Raw genomic sequence first — 20,612 nt, forward strand, 5'->3', positions numbered from 1 at the left:
ACATCTCATATTTGATAGTTAACCTGCTGACTGAAACTCACATGGGGTTGTTCATATTTTGCCTTGCCATTTGCCTATTATTTAATAGGCAAGGATTATGTAAGCTTTGTATTTTAATTTGGAATCAAGATACTATTGCTTAGTGGTGGTTGTGGGGTTGACAGTGCTTCATGAATTGAGTAGTGAATGTGTGTGTGTGTTTGTGTGTGTGTGTGTGTGTGTGTGTGTGTGTGTGTGTGTGGTGTGTGGTGTGTGGTGTGTGATGTGTGGTGTGTGGTGTGTGGTGTGTGTGTGTGAGTGAAATTACTCTCTAATTAGGCTATTCACTCGCATTGTTTTCTGGACAGAGCGACCTGATTTGTCTAAGAGGGGCACAGTCTTGAACAGCACGTACACTTTGCGTTCTCCCACAAGATACCATGTGACTGACGATAGACAGGAAATCATGGTGGTCTGAAACTAAGTTTTGCTGGAAGAGGAGGGTCTATGGCTGCCTCCACAACGTTTACTGTGTGGTTTCTGTGCTCATTTTAGCAGTGAGAAGCTTACACCTTAAACATTTCTAGGCTCGTTTGTGAAAGGTAAGAAACTTACTCCTTAGACATTGTTTTCAGTTTGACGTTTGGTTTGTGGACACTATTGTGTGTATTATTTTGAGAAGTTGATTTTGTATTATAATGACGAAGAAGACTCAAATGAGCATAATTATAAGGTAAAATGTGAATAAATGTGGGGGAGTGTTACTGTATTTCTTTTCTAGTATTTAGTGGCGGTCCTATCAACATCCCGATGAGGAGTTGTTTGAGCCGTTTCCAGCTCAAATGTGCAAGTTATTGTGTGTTCCCTCGTTTTGATGTATCAGTAAGTGTCAATGCACACAGTTTTTCATTTTGGATTGTTTTCTGATTAATCCATGCAAACTGCTCAGTTTAGGACTTGGAGTGGAGCAAATGACTGGAGTGGGGAAATACTCTCAATAAAAAGAATAGCATTTATACTTTTTGGGTAATGCTTAGTACCCAAATGCTTATGTATGCTGACTGAACTTTTCATATGTTTTGTAATGATCTGGGGGAGTCAATGAGGTCTCTCAGTCATTAAAATTGTCAATGAATAGATTGGTTTATGTGTCACAAGCAAATCTGGCCCATCAAACGAAAGTTAAAATGGAACTAGCAATCAAAGTGGGGTAGAAAGCACTCCTACCACGAAAAAGCTGTGTGAATTGAATTCATTCATACGTATGTTTGCAATCAGCATTGGCGTCAATTCAATGGAAACTCTTTAAAAGCTATATGTACAAATCAGGCTTTTATTTGGTTATGTGTCCACCCATAAAAATGAAAGTTACTTATGCTTGAAACGAATGCTTGTGATATATGCAATATGTTGTCACTGCTCACTCAATGTCAAATGTTGCCAGTATTGGCTAGAACTTTGCCATTATCATTTCTCTGTTAGGAGTCTTCCGGTACTCCGGGGGGGTGAGTAATCTCCTGACCCAGTTCTTAGCTGGAAAGTATTCTGCTGTTTTTTTGTTTCTTTTCCTCTGCCTTTTACTAAAGCCCAGTGAATTGGGTGTTTTCTTTTTGTTTGTTTTTTCATTTGTTTCTAGATTTTATGGGTATATTTTTCATCTTGCTGATAATAGTTTTCTTAACTGTACATAACTCCAGCTAATAATGCTAAGTAGAATAAGGTCCTATCATTTCAGTGGATTTACAAACTTAAGTTATCAATGAAAGATACTGAAATGTGACTAGTATGTTATATACTTTTTATTTTCATCAATGAACTTCAAAATGAATTGTTTCTCCAAAGCAAGCCACTCCACAAAACAGTTAGACATTATTGTAAAATACTGTATTAAATATCAATGTGTGCAGGGGGGAGCCAACCAGTCACTATTGATCTGTATTCACTGAATGGGAACAATCGAAATCAGTCATATATTGAAGTTATTTAAATTTTTAAGCAAAATAAATAAAGCAGTTTTTATTTGATTTAATTTCATCTTTAATCCAAACTATTTGCACATCCCAACATTTCCATTGGTAAGGTATTGCCGTGGCGTGACGCCATGGCAAAATCCTTGCCGCCACACCATAATAAAAAATAATAATTAAAATGAAATAAAAAATTATATATATACTGTATATGGCCTATATATTAAATCCATAAATTTAAAATGTTAAACTTTCTAAATATTTCTGCCTAAATGCGCTTTCAAAACCATACTGTCGCGTCCACATATTTATTTTCAAAAAGAGCCTAGGCCGCGCGCTCCGTGCTTGCTCCTTTCTGAGGTGGTTGGATGACTTGCAGTGCGCGAAGGTCACACTGTCAAAAGTGTCACTTTTTTTTCTTCAGCGACCGAAAGACTACGAAAAGGCGGGTAGTGACGCTTCAAACATTACAAAAATACCATAGTGTTAACCAGTGTTTGGACCAAAACACCTGCCGGTGCCTACTCTTCAAAATACATATCAGTGTTTCCTGTGGAATTGATCTCTTGGTGTGCTGGTGGGTGTCTGAAGGGGGCGGGGGGGGGGGGAGGGGAGGGTGTAGCAAAGGCGAAAAAGTTTAAGACTATGAAAACATAACCTCTTGAGACTTCTTAAAGGTTTTTTTTTAAAATATCTAAATCTATCTTTTAGCTCTGACAAGCTCTTGATACAAGGAATGGTTCAGCCATTTATTTATTTATGTATTTTTTTGGTTGTGTGAATTTTCTCAGTTTTGTCTGAACTATGTACTCTTCCTTTGGTTGTGATTTGTGAGCTGTAGTCTCTAAGTGTGCTAGCGTACATATATGCAGTGGCTGCTTTATTACGTACACCTATCTGGCACCAGGTAGGACCCCCTTCTCCCTCCAGAACAGCTTGACTTCTTTGTGGCATGAATTCAACAGGAAATATTCCTTAGAGATTTTGGTACATGCTGACTCGATAGCATCATGTAGTGATGGCAAAGCGAAGCTGTCTAGAGCATTGAACCGTTCCTCTGAACTGTATGGAACAAGGATTCATTACTCAAAGCTTTTATACACAGCGCAGGATAGTGGCATCTGGTAGTCGAAAGGACAAAGAGCAACTATTTAACAGCTTTTTTAAACTATGGTTTTCAACAATGAGCGTAACTAGTAGTGCCAATAATGTTGTTTGGGCGTATTTCTTCAAATAAAAAATATCAATGTCTTATTTGGCTACAGTCTTGAACAGCACGTTCACTTTGCATTCTCCCACAAGACACCATGTGACTGACAATAGAGAGGAAATCATGGTGGTCTGAAACTAAGTTTTGCTATTTTTGTATTTTCGACACAACATCTGTTCCTATACTGAAAAGCTGCTTGGAGAAAACACATGTTTGGGTTACAGGTCAGATATTTTAGAGCCACATGAGCCAGCGCTGGGTGTGTCATTAGCCAACCACCTGTGTCTGTAAGTAGGAGTGAGTGATTGACTGCTACTGATCTGTTCTGTTTCCCTGTTGTTGGTTTTCTCCAACCTGGAGTTTATCATCTCCATCTGCTCAAATAAAGAATATCAACGTCTTAAGTGGCTACATCTCATATTTTATAGTTAACCTGCTGACTGAAACTCACATGGGGTTGTTCATATTTTGCCTTGCCATTTGCCTATTATTTAATAGGCAAGGATTATGTAGGCTTTGTATTTTAATTTGGAATCAAGATACTATTGCTTAGTGGTGGTTGTGGGGTTGACAGTGCTTCATGAATTGAGTAGTGAATGTGTGTGTGTGTGTGTGTGTGTGTGTGGTGTGTGGTGTGTGGTGTGTGGTGTGTGTGTGTGAGTGAAATTACTCTCTAATTAGGCTATTCACTCGCATTGTTTTCTGGACAGAGCGACCTGATTTGTCTAAGAGGGGCACAGTCTTGAACAGCACGTACACTTTGCGTTCTCCGATAAGATACCATGTGACTGACGATAGACAGGAAATCATGGTGGTCTGAAATTAAGTTTTGCTGGAAGAGGAGGGTCTATGGCTGCGTCCACAACGTTTACTGTGTGGTTTCTGTGCTCATTTTAGCAGTGAGGAGCTTACACCTTAAACATTTCTAGGCTCGTTTGTGAAAGGTAAGAAACTTACTCCTTAGACATTGTTTTCAGTTTGACGTTTGGTTTGTGGATACTATTGTGTGTATTATTTTGAGAAGTTGATTTTGTATTATAATGATGAAGAAGACTCAAATGAGCATAATTAAAAGGTAAAATGTGAATAAATGTGGGGGAGTGTTACTGTATTTCTTTTCTAGTATTTAGTGGCGGTCCTATCAACATCCCGATGAGGAGTTGTTTGAGCCGTTTCCAGCTCAAATGTGCAAGTTATTGTGTGTTCCCTCGTTTTGATGTATCAGTAAGTGTCAATGCACACAGTTTTTCATTTCGGATTGTTTTCTGATTAATCCATGCAAACTGCTCAGTTTAGGACTTGGAGTGGAGAAAATGACTGGAGTGGGGAAATACTCTCAATAAAAAGAAGTAAAACCATTTATACTTTTTAGGTTATGCATAGTTCCCAAATGCTTATGTAAGCTGACTGAACTTCTCACATTTTTAATGATCTGGGGGCGTAAATGAGGTCTCTCAGTTATTGAAATTGCCAATGAATAGATTGGTTTATGTGTCACAAGCAAATCTAGCCAATCAAATGAAAATTAAAAGACGTGAATTGAATTCATTTATACGCATGTTTGCAATCAGCACTGAAATCAATTCAATGGAAACTCTTTAAAAGTTATATGTACAAATCAGGCTTTTATTTGCTAATGTGTGCACCTATAAAAGAAAGTTACTTACCTTTAAAAAGAATGGCCATGGCAAATGTGATATGTTAGGGTATACACTGCCTGACATATATACTCGATGTCAAATGTAGCCACTATTGGCTAGAACTTTTCCATTATCATTTCTCAGTTAGGAGTGTTCCGTTATTAGATTTTTTAAATTTTTTTTGTTTGGGCGGGGGGGGGGGGGGGGGGGGGTGAACTCTTTACCCAGTTCTTGGCTGGAATGTATTCTGCTGTTTTTTTTCTTTTGTTCTTTCCCTCTGCCTTGTATTAAAGCCCAGTGAATTGGAAGTTTTCTTTTTGCATTTATTTCTGGATTTTATGGCTACATTTTTTGTCTTGCTGATGTTATTTTTCTTTATTAGTTGAAGTTATGCGGAGCTGAGTGGAATAAGGTCCTATCATTTCACTGAATTTACAAAGTTAAGTTACTAATGAAAGATATTGAAATTTCACCAGTATTTTACATACTTTTTATTTTCATCAATGAACTTCAAAATAAATTGTTTCTCCTAAACATGCCACTCCACAAAACAGTTAGACATTGTACATATTGTAAAATACTGTATTTAATATCCATGTGTGCAGAGGGGGATCCAACCAGTCACTGTTGATCTGTATTTATTGAATGGGAACAATGAAAATCAGTCAAATATTGAAGTGAATTGAATTTTCATTGAAAAATCATTGGAAATCATTGTGGTCTGAAACTAAGTTTTGCTGGAAGAGGAGGGTCTGTGGCTGCGTCCAAACTGTTTACTGTGAGGTTTCTGTGGTAATTTTAACAGCAAGAAGCTTACACCTAAGAAATTGTTTGACGTACACCTGAAATTTGACGTTTGACGTACACCTTAAACATTTCTAGGTTTGTTTGTGGAAGGTAAGAAGCTTACTTTTCAGACATTCTTTTCAGTTTGACATTTGGTGTGTGGACACTATTGCGTGTATTATTTTGAGAAGTTGTTTTTGTATTATAATGACGAAGACGACTCAACTGAGCGTAATTTAAAGGTTTGATTTTGTTGATGAGGATGAAAAGTATGACTGCAACTTCCTTGGCGTGCATATTATCTCTGACAGTATCTACTTTAGAAAACATTTTCTTCCCGATGGCAGACTGAATTCCAAATTTTACGCTTTTTTGTATGCCTAAATGTTATAATTTTAACATTTTATGGTATTCGTTTGTTTGGACTACACAATGCCTCCAGACAAATGGTAGCTTTTATAATATTTGTTGCAACATGTGTCAAAAGACGGTTTTTCTGTCTTGTAAAAATAAAATTGTATTGTAGCCAGCATTAGCTGTGTAAAAGTGACATAACGAGTGCATAATATATATTTATATATACTATTTAATTAATAAATGGGGGGTGGGGGGTTACTGTATTTCTTTTCTAGTATTTAGTGGCAGTCTGGTCAATATCTCGATGAGGAGTTGTTTGAGCCGTTTCCAGCTCAAATGTGCAAGTTATTGGGTTTTCCCTTTTTTTGATGTGTAAATAATAGTGTTAATGTACACAGTTATTAATTTCGGATTGTTTTCTGATTAATCCATGCAAACTGCTCAGTTTAGGACTTGGAGTGGAGCAAATGACTGGAGTGGGGAAATACTCTCAATAAAAAGAAGTAAAACCATTTATACTTTTTAGGTTATGCATAGTTCCCAAATGCTTATGTAAGCTGACTGAACTTCTCACGTTTTTAATGATCTGGGGGCATAAATGAGGTCTCTCAGTTATTGAAATTGTCAATGAATAGATTGGTTTATGTGTCACAAGCAAATCTAGCCAATCAAATGAAAATTAAAAGACGTGAATTGAATTCATTTATACGCATGTTTGCAATCAGCACTGAAATCAATTCAATGGAAACTCTTTAAAAGTTATATATACAAATATGGCTTTTATTTGCCATTCCATTATCATTTCTCAGTTAGGAGTCTTCTGGTACTCCGGGGGGGGGCGAGTAATCTCCTGACCCAGTTCTTAGCTGGAAAGTATTCTGCTGTTTTTTTTTTTTTGTTTTTTGTTTCTTTTCCTCTGCCTTTTACTAAAGCCCAGTGAATTGGGTGTTTTCTTTTTGTTTGTTTTTTCATTTGTTTCTAGATTTTATGGGTATATTTTTCATCTTGCTGATGATAGTTTTCTTAATTGTACATAACTCCAGCTAATAATGCTAAGTAGAATAAGGTCCTATCATTTCAGTGGATTTACAAACTTAAGTTATCAATGAAAGATACTGAAATGTGACTAGTATGTTATATACTTTTTATTTTCATCAATGAACTTCAAAATGAATTGTTTCTCCAAAGCAAGCCACTCCACAAAACAGTTAGACATTATTGTAAAATACTGTATTAAATATCAATGTGTGCAGGGGGGAGCCAACCAGTCACTATTGATCTGTATTCACTGAATGGGAACAATCGAAATCAGTCATATATTGAAGTTATTTAAATTTTTAAGCAAAATAAATAAAGCAGTTTTTATTTGATTTAATTTCATCTTTAATCCAAACTATTTGCACATCCCAACATTTCCATTGGTAAGGTATTGCCGTGGCGTGACGCCATGGCAAAATCCTTGCCGCCACACCATAATAAAAAATAATAATTAAAATGAAATAAAAAATTATATATATACTGTATATGGCCTATATATTAAATCCATAAATTTAAAATGTTAAACTTTCTAAATATTTCTGCCTAAATGCGCTTTCAAAACCATACTGTCGCGTCCACATATTTATTTTCAAAAAGAGCCTAGGCCGCGCGCTCCGTGCTTGCTCCTTTCTGAGGTGGTTGGATGACTTGCAGTGCGCGAAGGTCACACTGTCAAAAGTGTCACTTTTTTTTCTTCAGCGACCGAAAGACTACGAAAAGGCGGGTAGTGACGCTTCAAACATTACAAAAATACCATAGTGTTAACCAGTGTTTGGACCAAAACACCTGCCGGTGCCTACTCTTCAAAATACATATCAGTGTTTCCTGTGGAATTGATCTCTTGGTGTGCTGGTGGGTGTCTGAAGGGGGCGGGGGGGGGGGGAGGGGAGGGTGTAGCAAAGGCGAAAAAGTTTAAGACTATGAAAACATAACCTCTTGAGACTTCTTAAAGGTTTTTTTTTTTAAATATCTAAATCTATCTTTTAGCTCTGACAAGCTCTTGATACAAGGAATGGTTCAGCCATTTATTTATTTATGTATTTTTTTGGTTGTGTGAATTTTCTCAGTTTTGTCTGAACTATGTACTCTTCCTTTGGTTGTGATTTGTGAGCTGTAGTCTCTAAGTGTGCTAGCGTACATATATGCAGTGGCTGCTTTATTACGTACACCTATCTGGCACCAGGTAGGACCCCCTTCTCCCTCCAGAACAGCTTGACTTCTTTGTGGCATGAATTCAACAGGAAATATTCCTTAGAGATTTTGGTACATGCTGACTCGATAGCATCATGTAGTGATGGCAAAGCGAAGCTGTCTAGAGCATTGAACCGTTCCTCTGAACTGTATGGAACAAGGATTCATTACTCAAAGCTTTTATACACAGCGCAGGATAGTGGCATCTGGTAGTCGAAAGGACAAAGAGCAACTATTTAACAGCTTTTTTAAACTATGGTTTTCAACAATGAGCGTAACTAGTAGTGCCAATAATGTTGTTTGGGCGTATTTCTTCAAATAAAAAATATCAATGTCTTATGTGGCTACAGTCTTGAACAGCACGTTCACTTTGCGTTCTCCCACAAGACACCATGTGACTGACAATAGACAGGAAATCATGGTGGTCTGAAACTAAGTTTTGCTGGAAGGGAGGGTCTGTGGTTGCGTCCACAATGTTTACTGTGCAGTTTCTGTGCTCATTTTAGCAGTAAGAGAGTTACACCTTAAACATTTCTAGGTTTGTTTGTGGAAGGTAAGAAGCTTACTCTTCAGACATTGTTTTCAGTTTGACATTTGGTGTGTGGACACTATTGCGTGTATTATTTTGAGAATTTGTTTTTTTTTTATTATAATGATGAAGAAGACTCAACTGGGCGTAATTTTAAAGGTTTGATTTTGTTGATGAGGATGAAAGGTATGGCTGCAGCTTCCATGGCGCGCATATTATCTCTGACAGTATCTACTTTAGAAAACATTTTCTTCTTAGCGTAGCCGACATTAGCTATGTGAAAGTGGCATAACCAGAGCATAATATACATTTATAATTACTATTTAATTCATAAATGGGGTGCAGGGGAGGCACCTGCCCTTTTTGGTCTGAATTGTCCATTTTAGGTTTTTCTTTCAATATCCGATGGACAATGGGGTTTTAAATGTAAACTGGGATTTTCTGAGTCAATAAATGATGCTGGTGTAACAAACGTACTTTCATGCCAGTACAGCTAGCCTACAATTGTAGCTACTTGATTTTAGAAATAGAAAGTACACACATGGTAATAGAAAACATAGGCTAGTTAATCTAGTAGCTATGCCCAACACTAGCCAACATATAGAACTGTAGTACACATGCACGCACGGACGCGCACACACACACACACACACACACAAAATGTTGGCAAGTGGTTGTACGCAGTATTATGAAGTAGACTGAAGAAATGAATAGTTGGATTTGCTTAATAAGATTGTCGACATGTTGCACGTGATGAAGTAGCCTATATGTGATGTGTGTGCAAGTTAATTAGTTAGTCCTTCCGTTCTAAATAACATTGTGTGCAGCCACTGTCCAACGTTTTTGTCTTATTTTTGTGGTTACACTACTATGGGGCTATTATTGTAGCAGAATTATTTGCAAATGTTTACATAAATCTTTAAATGCATACACAGATCTGTAAATGTGTACACAGATCTGTAAATAAATCTGTAAATGCGTACACAGATCTGTAAATGTGTACATAAATCTGTAAATGCGTATACAGATCTGTAAATGCGTGCACAGATCTGTAAATGCGTACATAAATCTGTAAATGCGTATACAGATCAGTAAATGCGTACACAGATCTGTAAATGTGTACACATTCTGTAAATGCATACATAAATCTGTAAATGCGTACACAGATCTGTAAATGCGTACACAGATTTGTTAATGTCTATATCATCAGTTACAACTCAAGCTGGCCTCTCAGTTGGCTGTCTTTTTACACGTGATTTTTGCTACATTTCTGCCCTGGCAGAGATCTGCAAATGCCTCTGGCGATTTGCAAATGTGTGTGGAGATTTATAGGTTAACTACCACTCCCGTGGTGCACTTCAACATGAAACATCCAATTGCCGAGTTTAAAATTCTGTAACATGAGCCGGTAACTGCGGGCAAGAAAGTTTACGGTGTTGCGAAAACTGAAAACAGAGTGGTCAAATGAACGCGAGGTTGAACTTAGTCTGTCAGTCAGTCAGACAAAAGTATCACAGGCAGACACACTACTCGGTGAGATGACATCAAAGGGCACTTCTATATATATGTCATTTTGCATGTGCATCCAATGTTTTTATTAGCTGATGTACCTTAAATGTCCAATGGGGAGACATATTATTTGTGGTCTATGGGCATTGATGATGTAATCAGGCAGAAAAACGAAGAAGAAAAGAAGAATATAGTCATGGGTATAATCATGTAATGTAAAACTGTACCTCCACTTTATCCACCTTTTCCCACAGAGGGCACTGCTTGTAAAATGACCAGATCCTCTGCATTGGGAAACTTTCTGAAAGGAGATACAAAGGCACTGGGGGTAAGATAATTGCTCAACTCTTGCATTTTACCATTCTCTCCCTCTGGAGAGGGACCTGCAAGCAAAGTCATTGCTGCAGCAATCCCAGACTGTCAGTGGAAAGGCTCTGTAAGAAAGACATTGACATTAGGACACACTGCTGTAAAATTCAGTGCCTTGCAATTATCCAAGCATAGACACGAACTGGTAACATTTTTGTTGTTTTTTTGTTTTTACAGACAGTGCAAATAATGATTGGAGTGCTGTACGTGTTATCTGGCATCGCAATGGCCATCTCTGCTGGATGCCCTGATGGTTACCTTGTGCTTGTTTTCTTTGGAGGACTTATTGTAAGTTCATTCATTCATTCATTCATTCATTCATTCGTTCAGTCCTGCTGCTTAAAAAATCTTTGCTGAACTGAACTGGGTTATTAGGTATAAACGATGTGGACAAAACACTGATCCTCTAATAGATGATTGTGCTTCAGTCCCAGGTGTGTCATTGATCAGATGAAAATTCGATTTCAGCGTGATTTAGGTGCAATATTTCACCTTATGTTTGGATTGAATGCCAATTTAATCCAGGGTTTAGAAACTGTGACTGGATTAAAATGCATACTAAAACATGAAAAGAATATAGTATTTTGCTGTTAGTAGTGTCTTTCTTTACTGAAACTTTCTTTTTCAAACATGCTTACTGGAGCATTGGGTGAATTTGAGGACTGAAAATTCAAAGTTCCAAACTCAAATGAGTTAATTTACCTTTTTTTAAATCCCCCCTCAGTACACTTCCTCGGGAGCTTTGAGTGTTGCTGCTAACAACAATCTCAACAAATGCCTGGTGAGTTCTGATCACTGACTGGATGTGACCATTCAGATATTTACTGGTAGATTTCAGTAGCCCTGATTTATCATTTCCAGAGCAGCTGCCTGTAAATACACTGCCAGGCCAAAAAACAATCGTACGCTCTAATATTTCGTTGGACCGCCTTTAGATTTGATTACGGTGCACATTCATCATGGCATTGTTTCGACAACCTTATGCAACATCACAACACTTATTTCCATCCAGAATTGCATTATCGTGTATAGACGACGGGAGAGTCGAACCAATCCGTAAAGTCTTCTCCAGCACATCCCAAAGACTTTCAATGGGGTTAAGGTCAGGACTCTGTGGTGGCCAATTCATTTGTGAAAATGATTCCAGAATCACTCTTTCACAATTTGAGCCCGATGAATCTCGGCATTGTCGTCCTGGAATGTGCCCGTGCCGTCAGGGAAGAAAAAATCCATTGATGGGATAACTTGGTCATATGTGCTGTAGTTTTTCCAACAACCTTCAGTATACACTTATTGCACGTTGCTTTGGTTAAAAGGGTCTGCCATATATAAATATTTTGTAAAGGTAATGTTTTGCAAACCTGGTGTGATCAATTATGGTTTAAGAAATGGCAGTTGCTGTTCTCTAAAAAAAGTAAGAAAATGCCACAAAGTAGAAAGAGATGGGGTGAAACAGTTCGTCTTGTTTTTAAAAAATAAAGTTAGCATTTCATTTCTCGCACGGGCCGCAGCATTGAAAACCCTGACAAAGATGCTTGACTCTGGTTCAAGTTGGTCTGACATGGTGGTCGCTGCATTTGTAGCATGTGGAATGCATACAGGGAGCCAGTTTTTGATATCTACAACAGCATTTTGACTAGTCAAAATGATAATAGAAGAAATCTATAAATGTATTCTGACTAGACAGAATGATAATTGAAGATATCTCCAAAATAATATCGTTTCAAGATATCCATAACTTCTTTGTAGATATCTTAAAAGGACTTTTGACTAATAATTGACTAGTAGTTACTCCTACCGTTCTTCATAACATTGGCTGCAGCAACTGTCCCCTGTGACATACCTGCTGTGAAGAAGTCATTATCTTGCGCTAGTTTCTGTACAACTAGTAACGTTGCCTGATTTTAGTGCTCATGAATTTCACAGCAGTCTGCACAACTAATACAGTCGGTCTGTCATGTTGTTAGCAAGGTAGCTAACGTTAAACTCAGTTAAAATGCCGAAAGCAGACCTGTCTAAAGTGTGGATGTATTTTATGTGTATTTCAGAAATATAAATGTGTTTCCTGCAAAGATGATGTGATATTTTGAGTGACCTAGCAGGGCAGTGTAATGAGTGAAAGGTTGTCATGAGTCCGTGGGGAGATGCAAACCTTTCCTTTCACACATGCAAAAGTGCCACTCAGTGTGCCACCACTGATAGAGATGTAGGAATGGCAAAATTTAGCAGTTTTAAATGAGTGCACTTCTATATATGTCATTTTGTGTGTGCATCCAATGTTTTTATTGACTGATGTACCTTAAATGTCCAATGGGGAGACATATTATTTGTGGTCTTGGACATTGATGATGTAATCAGGCAGGAAGAAGAAAAAGAAGAAGGAAAAAACACTAAATCCCCGAAATTTGGAGCGTTATTGTGTGGACGTGTGAATTTTTTTGTGAGTTCTGTCTGTTGAAATGGGGTCAGAAGGTAGAAATGAATGTTTTTAAGGGCTGAGAGTCTGTGGTAACTGCGGTTATTTCTGTAGGAAACCTTGGTGCTGTATAGGTTTGGGGCATGCCACCCCACCAAGACGTAACTTCACGGGATGGCATATCTGCCATACCAAGCATGCTGCCTCGCCAAGGCAAAACTTGGCAGGATGGCATACCTGCCATCCCAATATAAAGCTCCATCTGTTGGAGTATGTAAATCATTATATTGTAATAAACCCTACTAGAAGGGACCAGAAATAATGGTAGGCTGCCACCACCTTTTTACCGGTAAGGTCCAGATATATAGGAAGTTGAGAACACACCCCACGGAATATGGAAAAGTATAATAGGCTTTATTTATTGCTGGTCAAGGGCAAATCGGGGTGAAAACCCCACCGGGCAGCCCGGATAGGCTACGGTACGGAGCAATTTACAGTCACTACGCACAGCCAAGTGCACTGTTAAACTTGTAAGAATGATAATCATAGTCACACGTAGCAAAGTGAGAATATTAAGTGAGAATGCACACTACAGTCTTGTTATAGTAGGCTACCACCCCGCTGTCGGAAAGAATCGGTAGGCTAGCCTAGTACTCTCTTCCCAACCACCGACCGCCCCATGCAGCTTCCCTCCCGCACTGCCACTTATTAAAGGCACAAACACAAGTAAAATACCCGGGACAAAAAGACACAATTAAACAGATTAAAACTTCCCTGCCACTGTCGACAAGACCCCTCCTCGGGGTCTGAGCTTGAGTGCCGGCCAACACTGGAAGAGGCGACACCAGTTTGGTCCACGGCACTCCAGATGTGTCACACCACGCACGCAGTGTGGCCAGAACAACTGGCGATGGCCGTATGTCGAAAGTCTGCTGCACACAGGTCGCAAACACAAGAATATGACCCCCAAAACCCCAAGCGCCTGGCTCTGCCTTCTATTTAAAGACTTGCCAGAGTCCACAACAGCACACGCAGGTGAGAGTCATTAGCTCCTGATTGAGTGAAGCCGCCCGCTTGGCAGCACAGCCGCAGTCCAGGCATTACTTCACTACAATATTTTCTTCGAAAGAGAAATAACATTATCTCTGAAAGATAACTTTAGGCGACTAAATATACAATTATTCTTTTTAGCGCTAAACTGTTGGGGAAGCACAGAATCATCTAGAAAGTGATTGTATGCTGTAGCATTAAGATTTGCCTTCACTGGAACTAAGGGGCCTAGCCCAAACCATAAAAAAGAGCCCCAGACCAAGGGGTGTCCGGATATTTCGGTTTTATTGTGTGTATATCAATCATTATATATACTATATATAAGCATTATATTAAATCCCGGCCTTTTCTGCAGGTGAGAGGAGCGCTCGGGATGAATATCATCAGCACCATCACTGCTGGCATTGCAGTAATCTGTTTCTCTCACTTCACTGCATATCTATTGAGCATTCGCCACTCAGTTTTCAATATCTTTCAGGTAACACAGTCACATTTTTTATTTTTAACATGATCTAAGCATGATCTGGATAGTCTGGACATCCAACAAGCTAATGTATTACATGACTATGACTCAGCTGATGTCATTAGGAGGGAATCTTTCTGTCAACAAAACTCACTGGTGACCACACAGGCTCTGTAAGTGAAACAAATAAAGATGTAGGTCCTGACAATCTTACTGAAAATATATTAACAAGTCTGAAGTGTTTATTATGCAAGTCTGCAGAATGTAAATGTAGGAATGAATGATTGTCAGCCACTGATCTGTTCTCCATTTCTCTTTTCACAGTTGTCACAGGCAGGGTCACAGGAGATAATAGGAGTGCTGCTGGTTTTCTCCATCCTGGAGTTCATCATCTCCATCTGTGTGTCAGCATTTGCCTGCAGAGCAGTGTGTAGCTGCCCACAGAGGTGAGCTCTACATTACAATCTGGGCTGCCTTGTTCAGCAGAGTGCTGCATCGGTCTGTTGAATGATGGGTCCAGAAAACCATTACAACTGCAAGAATGAAAATACAGTTAGTGGCTAAAAACATGGATAAATGGGAATCACAACATATATTGAAAGCAGGTGTTTCCGTATTGTTTCCACATGTGTGCCTTGAGATAATAAAACAGTTAACATCCCAGCAGTTTCAGGATCATGTACAAAAATGCTGGGCAGGCCAGTAGACAGGACCTCAGTGATTATGAAAGAGTGGTGATTGTTGGGGTATGTTTGCCGACAGCTCTACTTGCTGGTGTTAAAGGTTGGCAGCAAGATGGTTGATTTGATTTTCTGGTCCCTTGTTGGATGGAAAGTTAACAGTCATGCTACATAAAAAAAATATACAGACTCAAGACTAAATACTAAATACAGACTGAATGTACAATGTACTGTAACAGTCAGGTATGTCCTCTCCACTGCTGAACTCAAACTGCTGCCATGCAGAAACACTTCCTGCTGGCATTAGTGTAAAGTGATTTTTCTTTATTAACCTTTTTCTTTCCTTCTCTTTTTCCTTTCTAAAGATGACAATTTCACCCATTTTGGACCAAACTGTGATGGGCAGCATGCAAACAGAGATGCAAGACCTTCAAGACAAAAAATTATATTCGGATTTTCAATATAAATAACAGACATAGATTAGCTACTTTGTCTTTATCACCTTTCATAACTTTCCATTATACATTTTTTTACATTTCTTTTTTACAAAATATCTTGTTATGTATATTACCAATTATATAAAGCAGGGCCTCCTTACAGTTAGGATGGCTAATATGTTTTTTCGTTGCATTTGTTCTGTAGCCATGGAATAAAAATCAATTTGTATTGACGTATAAAGGACACACTGTACCTAGAAAAAAAATGTAAAAATTTTAAAATGTGCTTTTTGTTATTCAAATCTTTCTCAGAAACAGCGGACCAGTCTGTTTGACAACCGATCCAAATGACCTCTCCGTTTTTTTTTACCCACGGGCTGCAATTTAAAAGGAATTTATTGCGACTAATGGGATGCGGTGTGTTTCCATTTGTCCTTTCAAAAGTGAAAAAGAAAACGCACACCTTGTTTTAGCGAGGTACAGACCAGAAGGACATGCAAGTGAAACTTAAAAAGAAAGAAGGGTCGCACACTCTGTTTACTCCAATGCAGATTTTTTTTTTATCTCCAACGTTTTGGCAGCAAGCTGCCTTTGTCAGCCCTGACCCAGCTTGCTGCCGAAATGTTGGAGATAAAAATCTGCATTGGAGTAAACAGAGTGTGCGACCCTTCTTTCTTTTTAAGTTCCATTTGTCCTTTCACGTTATTTGCGCTGGTGATAAGTACTGCCAAACGTGTGGTCTCCCTCTCTCTCCCCCTCCTTCTGCTAACTCCTTAATTAATGATCCACACTCTTAGTATAGTCGGTAGTGGGAAGTGGATGAATAACTTGCTTGGTTGCATGTACTGTATCGCTAAAGAGCTGAAGCCACGCTTCCCTCTTCAGCGCTACCGGGAGCGATGCAATACTTTCATGTAGGTAAGGTTATCAGACACGCTGATCCCACTACTTTACACAAACACAGCTAACACGGTTTGCCCTTCATCTTTTGTCCAGAGACAAAAGAGACATATGCGCACATGCACACGTACGCGCACATATACACACACACACACACACACACCAACCCTCCAACCTTCCCATATTTAGCATAGCTCTCCCTGGTTCGATTAGTCTATGTATGCTCTGTGTTTGTACTTTTGTTTAATAAATAATTTTTATTAGACCCGTGTCTGTTTTGATGTTGTCAGAACATGAGAATCTGACTCAAAATAGTTTATCCAAGAATGGTTGGTGCCCCATGTATGAATACAGTATAATTTCCCCTACGTATATCATAACGTTCTTTCCTTTTTTTACAGGGGTCTTAGGTTGCATGCGTCATAGAAAATAATACCAACATATGTATAATAATTCCTCTCAGACACTGAAGTCTCCCAGCTTCTGCTCACTCACCGCCCTACCACCTGCGCCCTCGACCCTATCCCCTCATCTCTCCTTCAAGCAATCACACCAGACATCCTCCCTTTTGTCGCCTCCCTTGTGAACTCCTCCCTATCTTCTGGATGTTTCCCCTCATCCTTTAAGAAGGCCCACATCACCCCGCTGCTGAAGAAACCCACACTAGATCCTTCAGTCATTCAGAACTACCGCCCGGTATCTCTCCTCCCTTTCCTATCCAAAACACTTGAACGTGCTGCATCTAACCAGCTCTCTACTTTCTTCTCTGAGAACAACCTGCTTGATCCCCACCAGTCTGGCTTCAGGGCTGGCCACTCTACCGAGACTGCACTCCTCTCGGTCAGTGAGTCACTCCATGCCGCACGAGCAGCCTCCCTCTCCTCTGTCCTGATTCTTCTAGACCTCTCTGCTGCATTTGACAGTGGACCACTCTACCCTCCTGTCCTCCCTGGCAGCAACAGGGATCCGCGGCACAGTCCTTGACTGGATTGAGTCTTACCTCTCTGACCGTTCCTTCCAGGTTGCCTGGGCGGGTAAGGTATCACCACCCCGTCCCCTCACCACCGGAGTTCCCCAGGGCTCAGTCCTTGGTCCCCTTCTCTTCTCCATGTACACCAGATCCCTTGGCCCTGTAATATCTGCCCATGGCTTGTCCTATCACTCCTATGCCGACGACACGCAACTCTTTCTCTCCTTCTCCCCATCGGACACACAGATCCCTGCCCGCATCTCCGCTTGCCTGAGGGACATACAGAGCTGGATGGACAATCACCACCTGAAGCTCAACCCGGGAAAGACGGAGCTAATCTTTATTCCTGCTCTATCCTCTCCCCTCCCCGACTTTTCCATTTCCTTAGGGGACACCGTAGTGACATCATCACCCTGCGCCAAGAATCTCGGAGTGATGATGGACAACAGGCTGTCCCTCTCCAACAACATTGCAGCAGTAACCCGGGCATGCAGATTTTTCCTATACAACATCCGCAGAATCCGCCCTTTTCTCACCACCTACTCAACCCAGCTGCTGGTCCAAGCAATGGTTCTATCCCGCCTGGACTACTGCAACTCTCTTCTGGCTGGACTACCGGCATCTGCCACCAGACCCCTGCAGCTCATTCAGAATGCTGCGGCTCGTCTGGTCTTCAACCTCCCCAGACACTCCCACGTAACTCCCCTGCTCACTACCCTCCACTGGCTGCCTGTTATAGCTCGCATCAAATTTAAAACATTGGTCCTAGCATACCAGGCAGTCAAGGGATCAGCCCCAGCATACCTCCACAAGATATTCAAACCCTACATGCCAGCCAGATCCCTCCGTTCTGCTACCTCAGGACGCCTAGCACCTCCCCCTCTTCGCACCTGCACTTCCAGAACATGTCTCCTGTCTGTTCTGGCCCCACGATGGTGGAATGACCTCCCTGTGGAGGTCAGAACAGCTGAGACTGTGACCCATTTCAAACGACGACTGAAGACCCACCTATTCAGGCTGCACCTCTCCCCATCCCTCCCTTCCCCCCTGTAAATGACTAAACTTAGGGTTGTAACTAGGCAGCTGTTTCATAGGTGACTTAGTTGATGCGCCTGTCTTAACGACTACTTGTATTTTTATTTATTTTTATTTTTCCATAGATTGCGTTGTTGCCGTTCTCGTTGTTAGTGTTAATCAGTTTAACCATCAGGGTCCAAGTTGAACTATGCGGTTGTTCCCTGTACTTGGACCGGTACTTCTCTCTAGGGGTTTTGTCATACTTGTTCCTGGTTATGGTTATACACTTTGTTGTACGTCGCTCTGGATAAGAGCGTCTGCCAAATGCCTGTAATGTAATGTAATGTAATGTAATGTAATGTATATGTTGTATACAGATAGGTGACAAAGGAAAAAACAACATAAAGTATCTCAGTAAATTTAGTGTTGGGCCTCCAGAGCCACCAGGACAGCTTTAATGTGCATTGGATTCTACTCGTCTCTGGAACTGTAATGGAGGGATGGAACACCATTCTTCCAAAAGATAAATCCTCATTTGGTGTTTAGATGATGGTGGTGAAGAGCGCTGTCTAACACGTCGGCCCAAAATCTCCCATAGGCGTTCAACTGGGTTGAGATCTGGTGACTGCGAAGGCCATAGCATATTATTCACATCATTTACACACTCACCAACCATCCAGTGACCCCTCGTGCCCTGTTGATTGGGGCATTGTCATTTTGGAAGAGACCATTCCCATCAGGATAGAAATGTTTTATCATAGGATAAAGGTGATTAATCAGAATAACTTTGTATTGATTAGTGGACTCAAACCATGGCAGGATAATGCCCCCCACAGCATTATAGAGCCAATGGACCCCCTCACTGTCGGGGTCAAGCAGTGAGGCCTGTGCCGTTCTTTTGGTGTACACCACACATTTTTATGATTTTATGAACAGTTTGACCATAATGATCAGCGCTATGTATGGAGGAAAAAGGGTGAGGCTTGTGAGAATCTTGTGGAAGGCTACCCCAAGCATTTGATTCAAGTTAAGTAATTAAAAGGCAATGTTACCAAATAGTAACAAAGTGTATGCCAACTTTTGACCCACTGGAATTCTGATATAGTGAATTAAAGCTGAAATAAATCTGTCTCTAATCGATTGTTTTAAAATTACTTCCGATGTGAACAAAGTAGATGCCCTGACTTGCCAAAAGAAAAGTATGGTAACATGACATGTGCAAAGTTGTGAAAAATTGATTTAGAATATTTTTAGCCTGGGTGTATGTAAACCTTTGGCCTCAACTTTATTATAATAATGGATGAGTTGTTGTTGTATTATAATGATGAAGAACACTCAAAGTAAAGGAGCGTAATTTACACGTTTGATTGTGTTGATGAAGAATAAAGCTATGACTGCAGCTTTCATGGCATGAGTATTATCCCCGACGATATCTATTTTAGAAAACATTTCCTTCCAGGCGGTCTGAATTCAAATTTTTTCTCCTTTTTGTACGCCTTGTATGCTATGATTTTAACAGTCTGTGGTATTTGTTTATGTTGACAACAGAACGCCTCGAGGCAAATGGTAGCTTTTATAATATGAGGTGCAATGTGTGTCAAAAGATGGTGGTGGTGTTCAGGGGGGGCGACTGCCCTTGCCCTTTTTCATCTGAGTGCCCCCCTTTTTTTAAAACCTTTATTTATCCACGGTAGATCCGTGCCCTAAATCGACACTTCTATGTTTTATTTTTGCCCTAATGTCACACCAGAGTGGCATTTGATCAGCTCAAGTGGCCCTCTGGTGTGATATCACGGAAAAAATTAAGTATGTTATTTTTTTTTACCATAGGAGCACCCCAGTAGCGCCTGAGACCTTCAGTTTTACATGCAAAGGGGCATCCTAATAGGACATTTCCATGCATTATTTTTGCACTAAGGTCGCAAGGAACTTAGGGGCTAAGCGTATTTTCTCAACCATAGGGGAACCGGAGGGGCACTTCTAGGGCAAAAAGTAAGCATGCAAGTACCTCATTAGGATGCCCCTTCCGATGATAAAAAGTTATGGTCTCTTGTGCAACTAAACAATCTGTGACCCACCGTGATCTGTGACCGCAGAGGCCGCT

General features: G+C 40.0%; 1 protein-coding gene across 1 annotated transcript; it reads left to right on the plus strand.

Annotated features, from left to right (window-relative positions):
• The first annotated feature begins 270 nt into the window (after nucleotides 1-270).
• Nucleotides 271-15,793, plus strand: LOC118215476 (membrane-spanning 4-domains subfamily A member 4A-like). Its single transcript, XM_035396327.1, has 7 exons — nucleotides 271-581; nucleotides 10,461-10,534; nucleotides 10,753-10,863; nucleotides 11,300-11,356; nucleotides 14,397-14,519; nucleotides 14,829-14,950; nucleotides 15,550-15,793. Exons 2-7 carry the CDS (start codon nucleotides 10,478-10,480, stop codon nucleotides 15,551-15,553), a joined length of 474 nt encoding a protein of 157 aa, XP_035252218.1. The 5' UTR covers nucleotides 271-581; nucleotides 10,461-10,477; the 3' UTR covers nucleotides 15,554-15,793.
• The last annotated feature ends 4,819 nt before the right edge of the window (nucleotides 15,794-20,612 follow it).

This window comes from Anguilla anguilla, chromosome 1, assembly GCF_013347855.1.
Source record: "Anguilla anguilla isolate fAngAng1 chromosome 1, fAngAng1.pri, whole genome shotgun sequence".
NCBI classification, from domain to species: domain Eukaryota; kingdom Metazoa; phylum Chordata; class Actinopteri; order Anguilliformes; family Anguillidae; genus Anguilla; species Anguilla anguilla.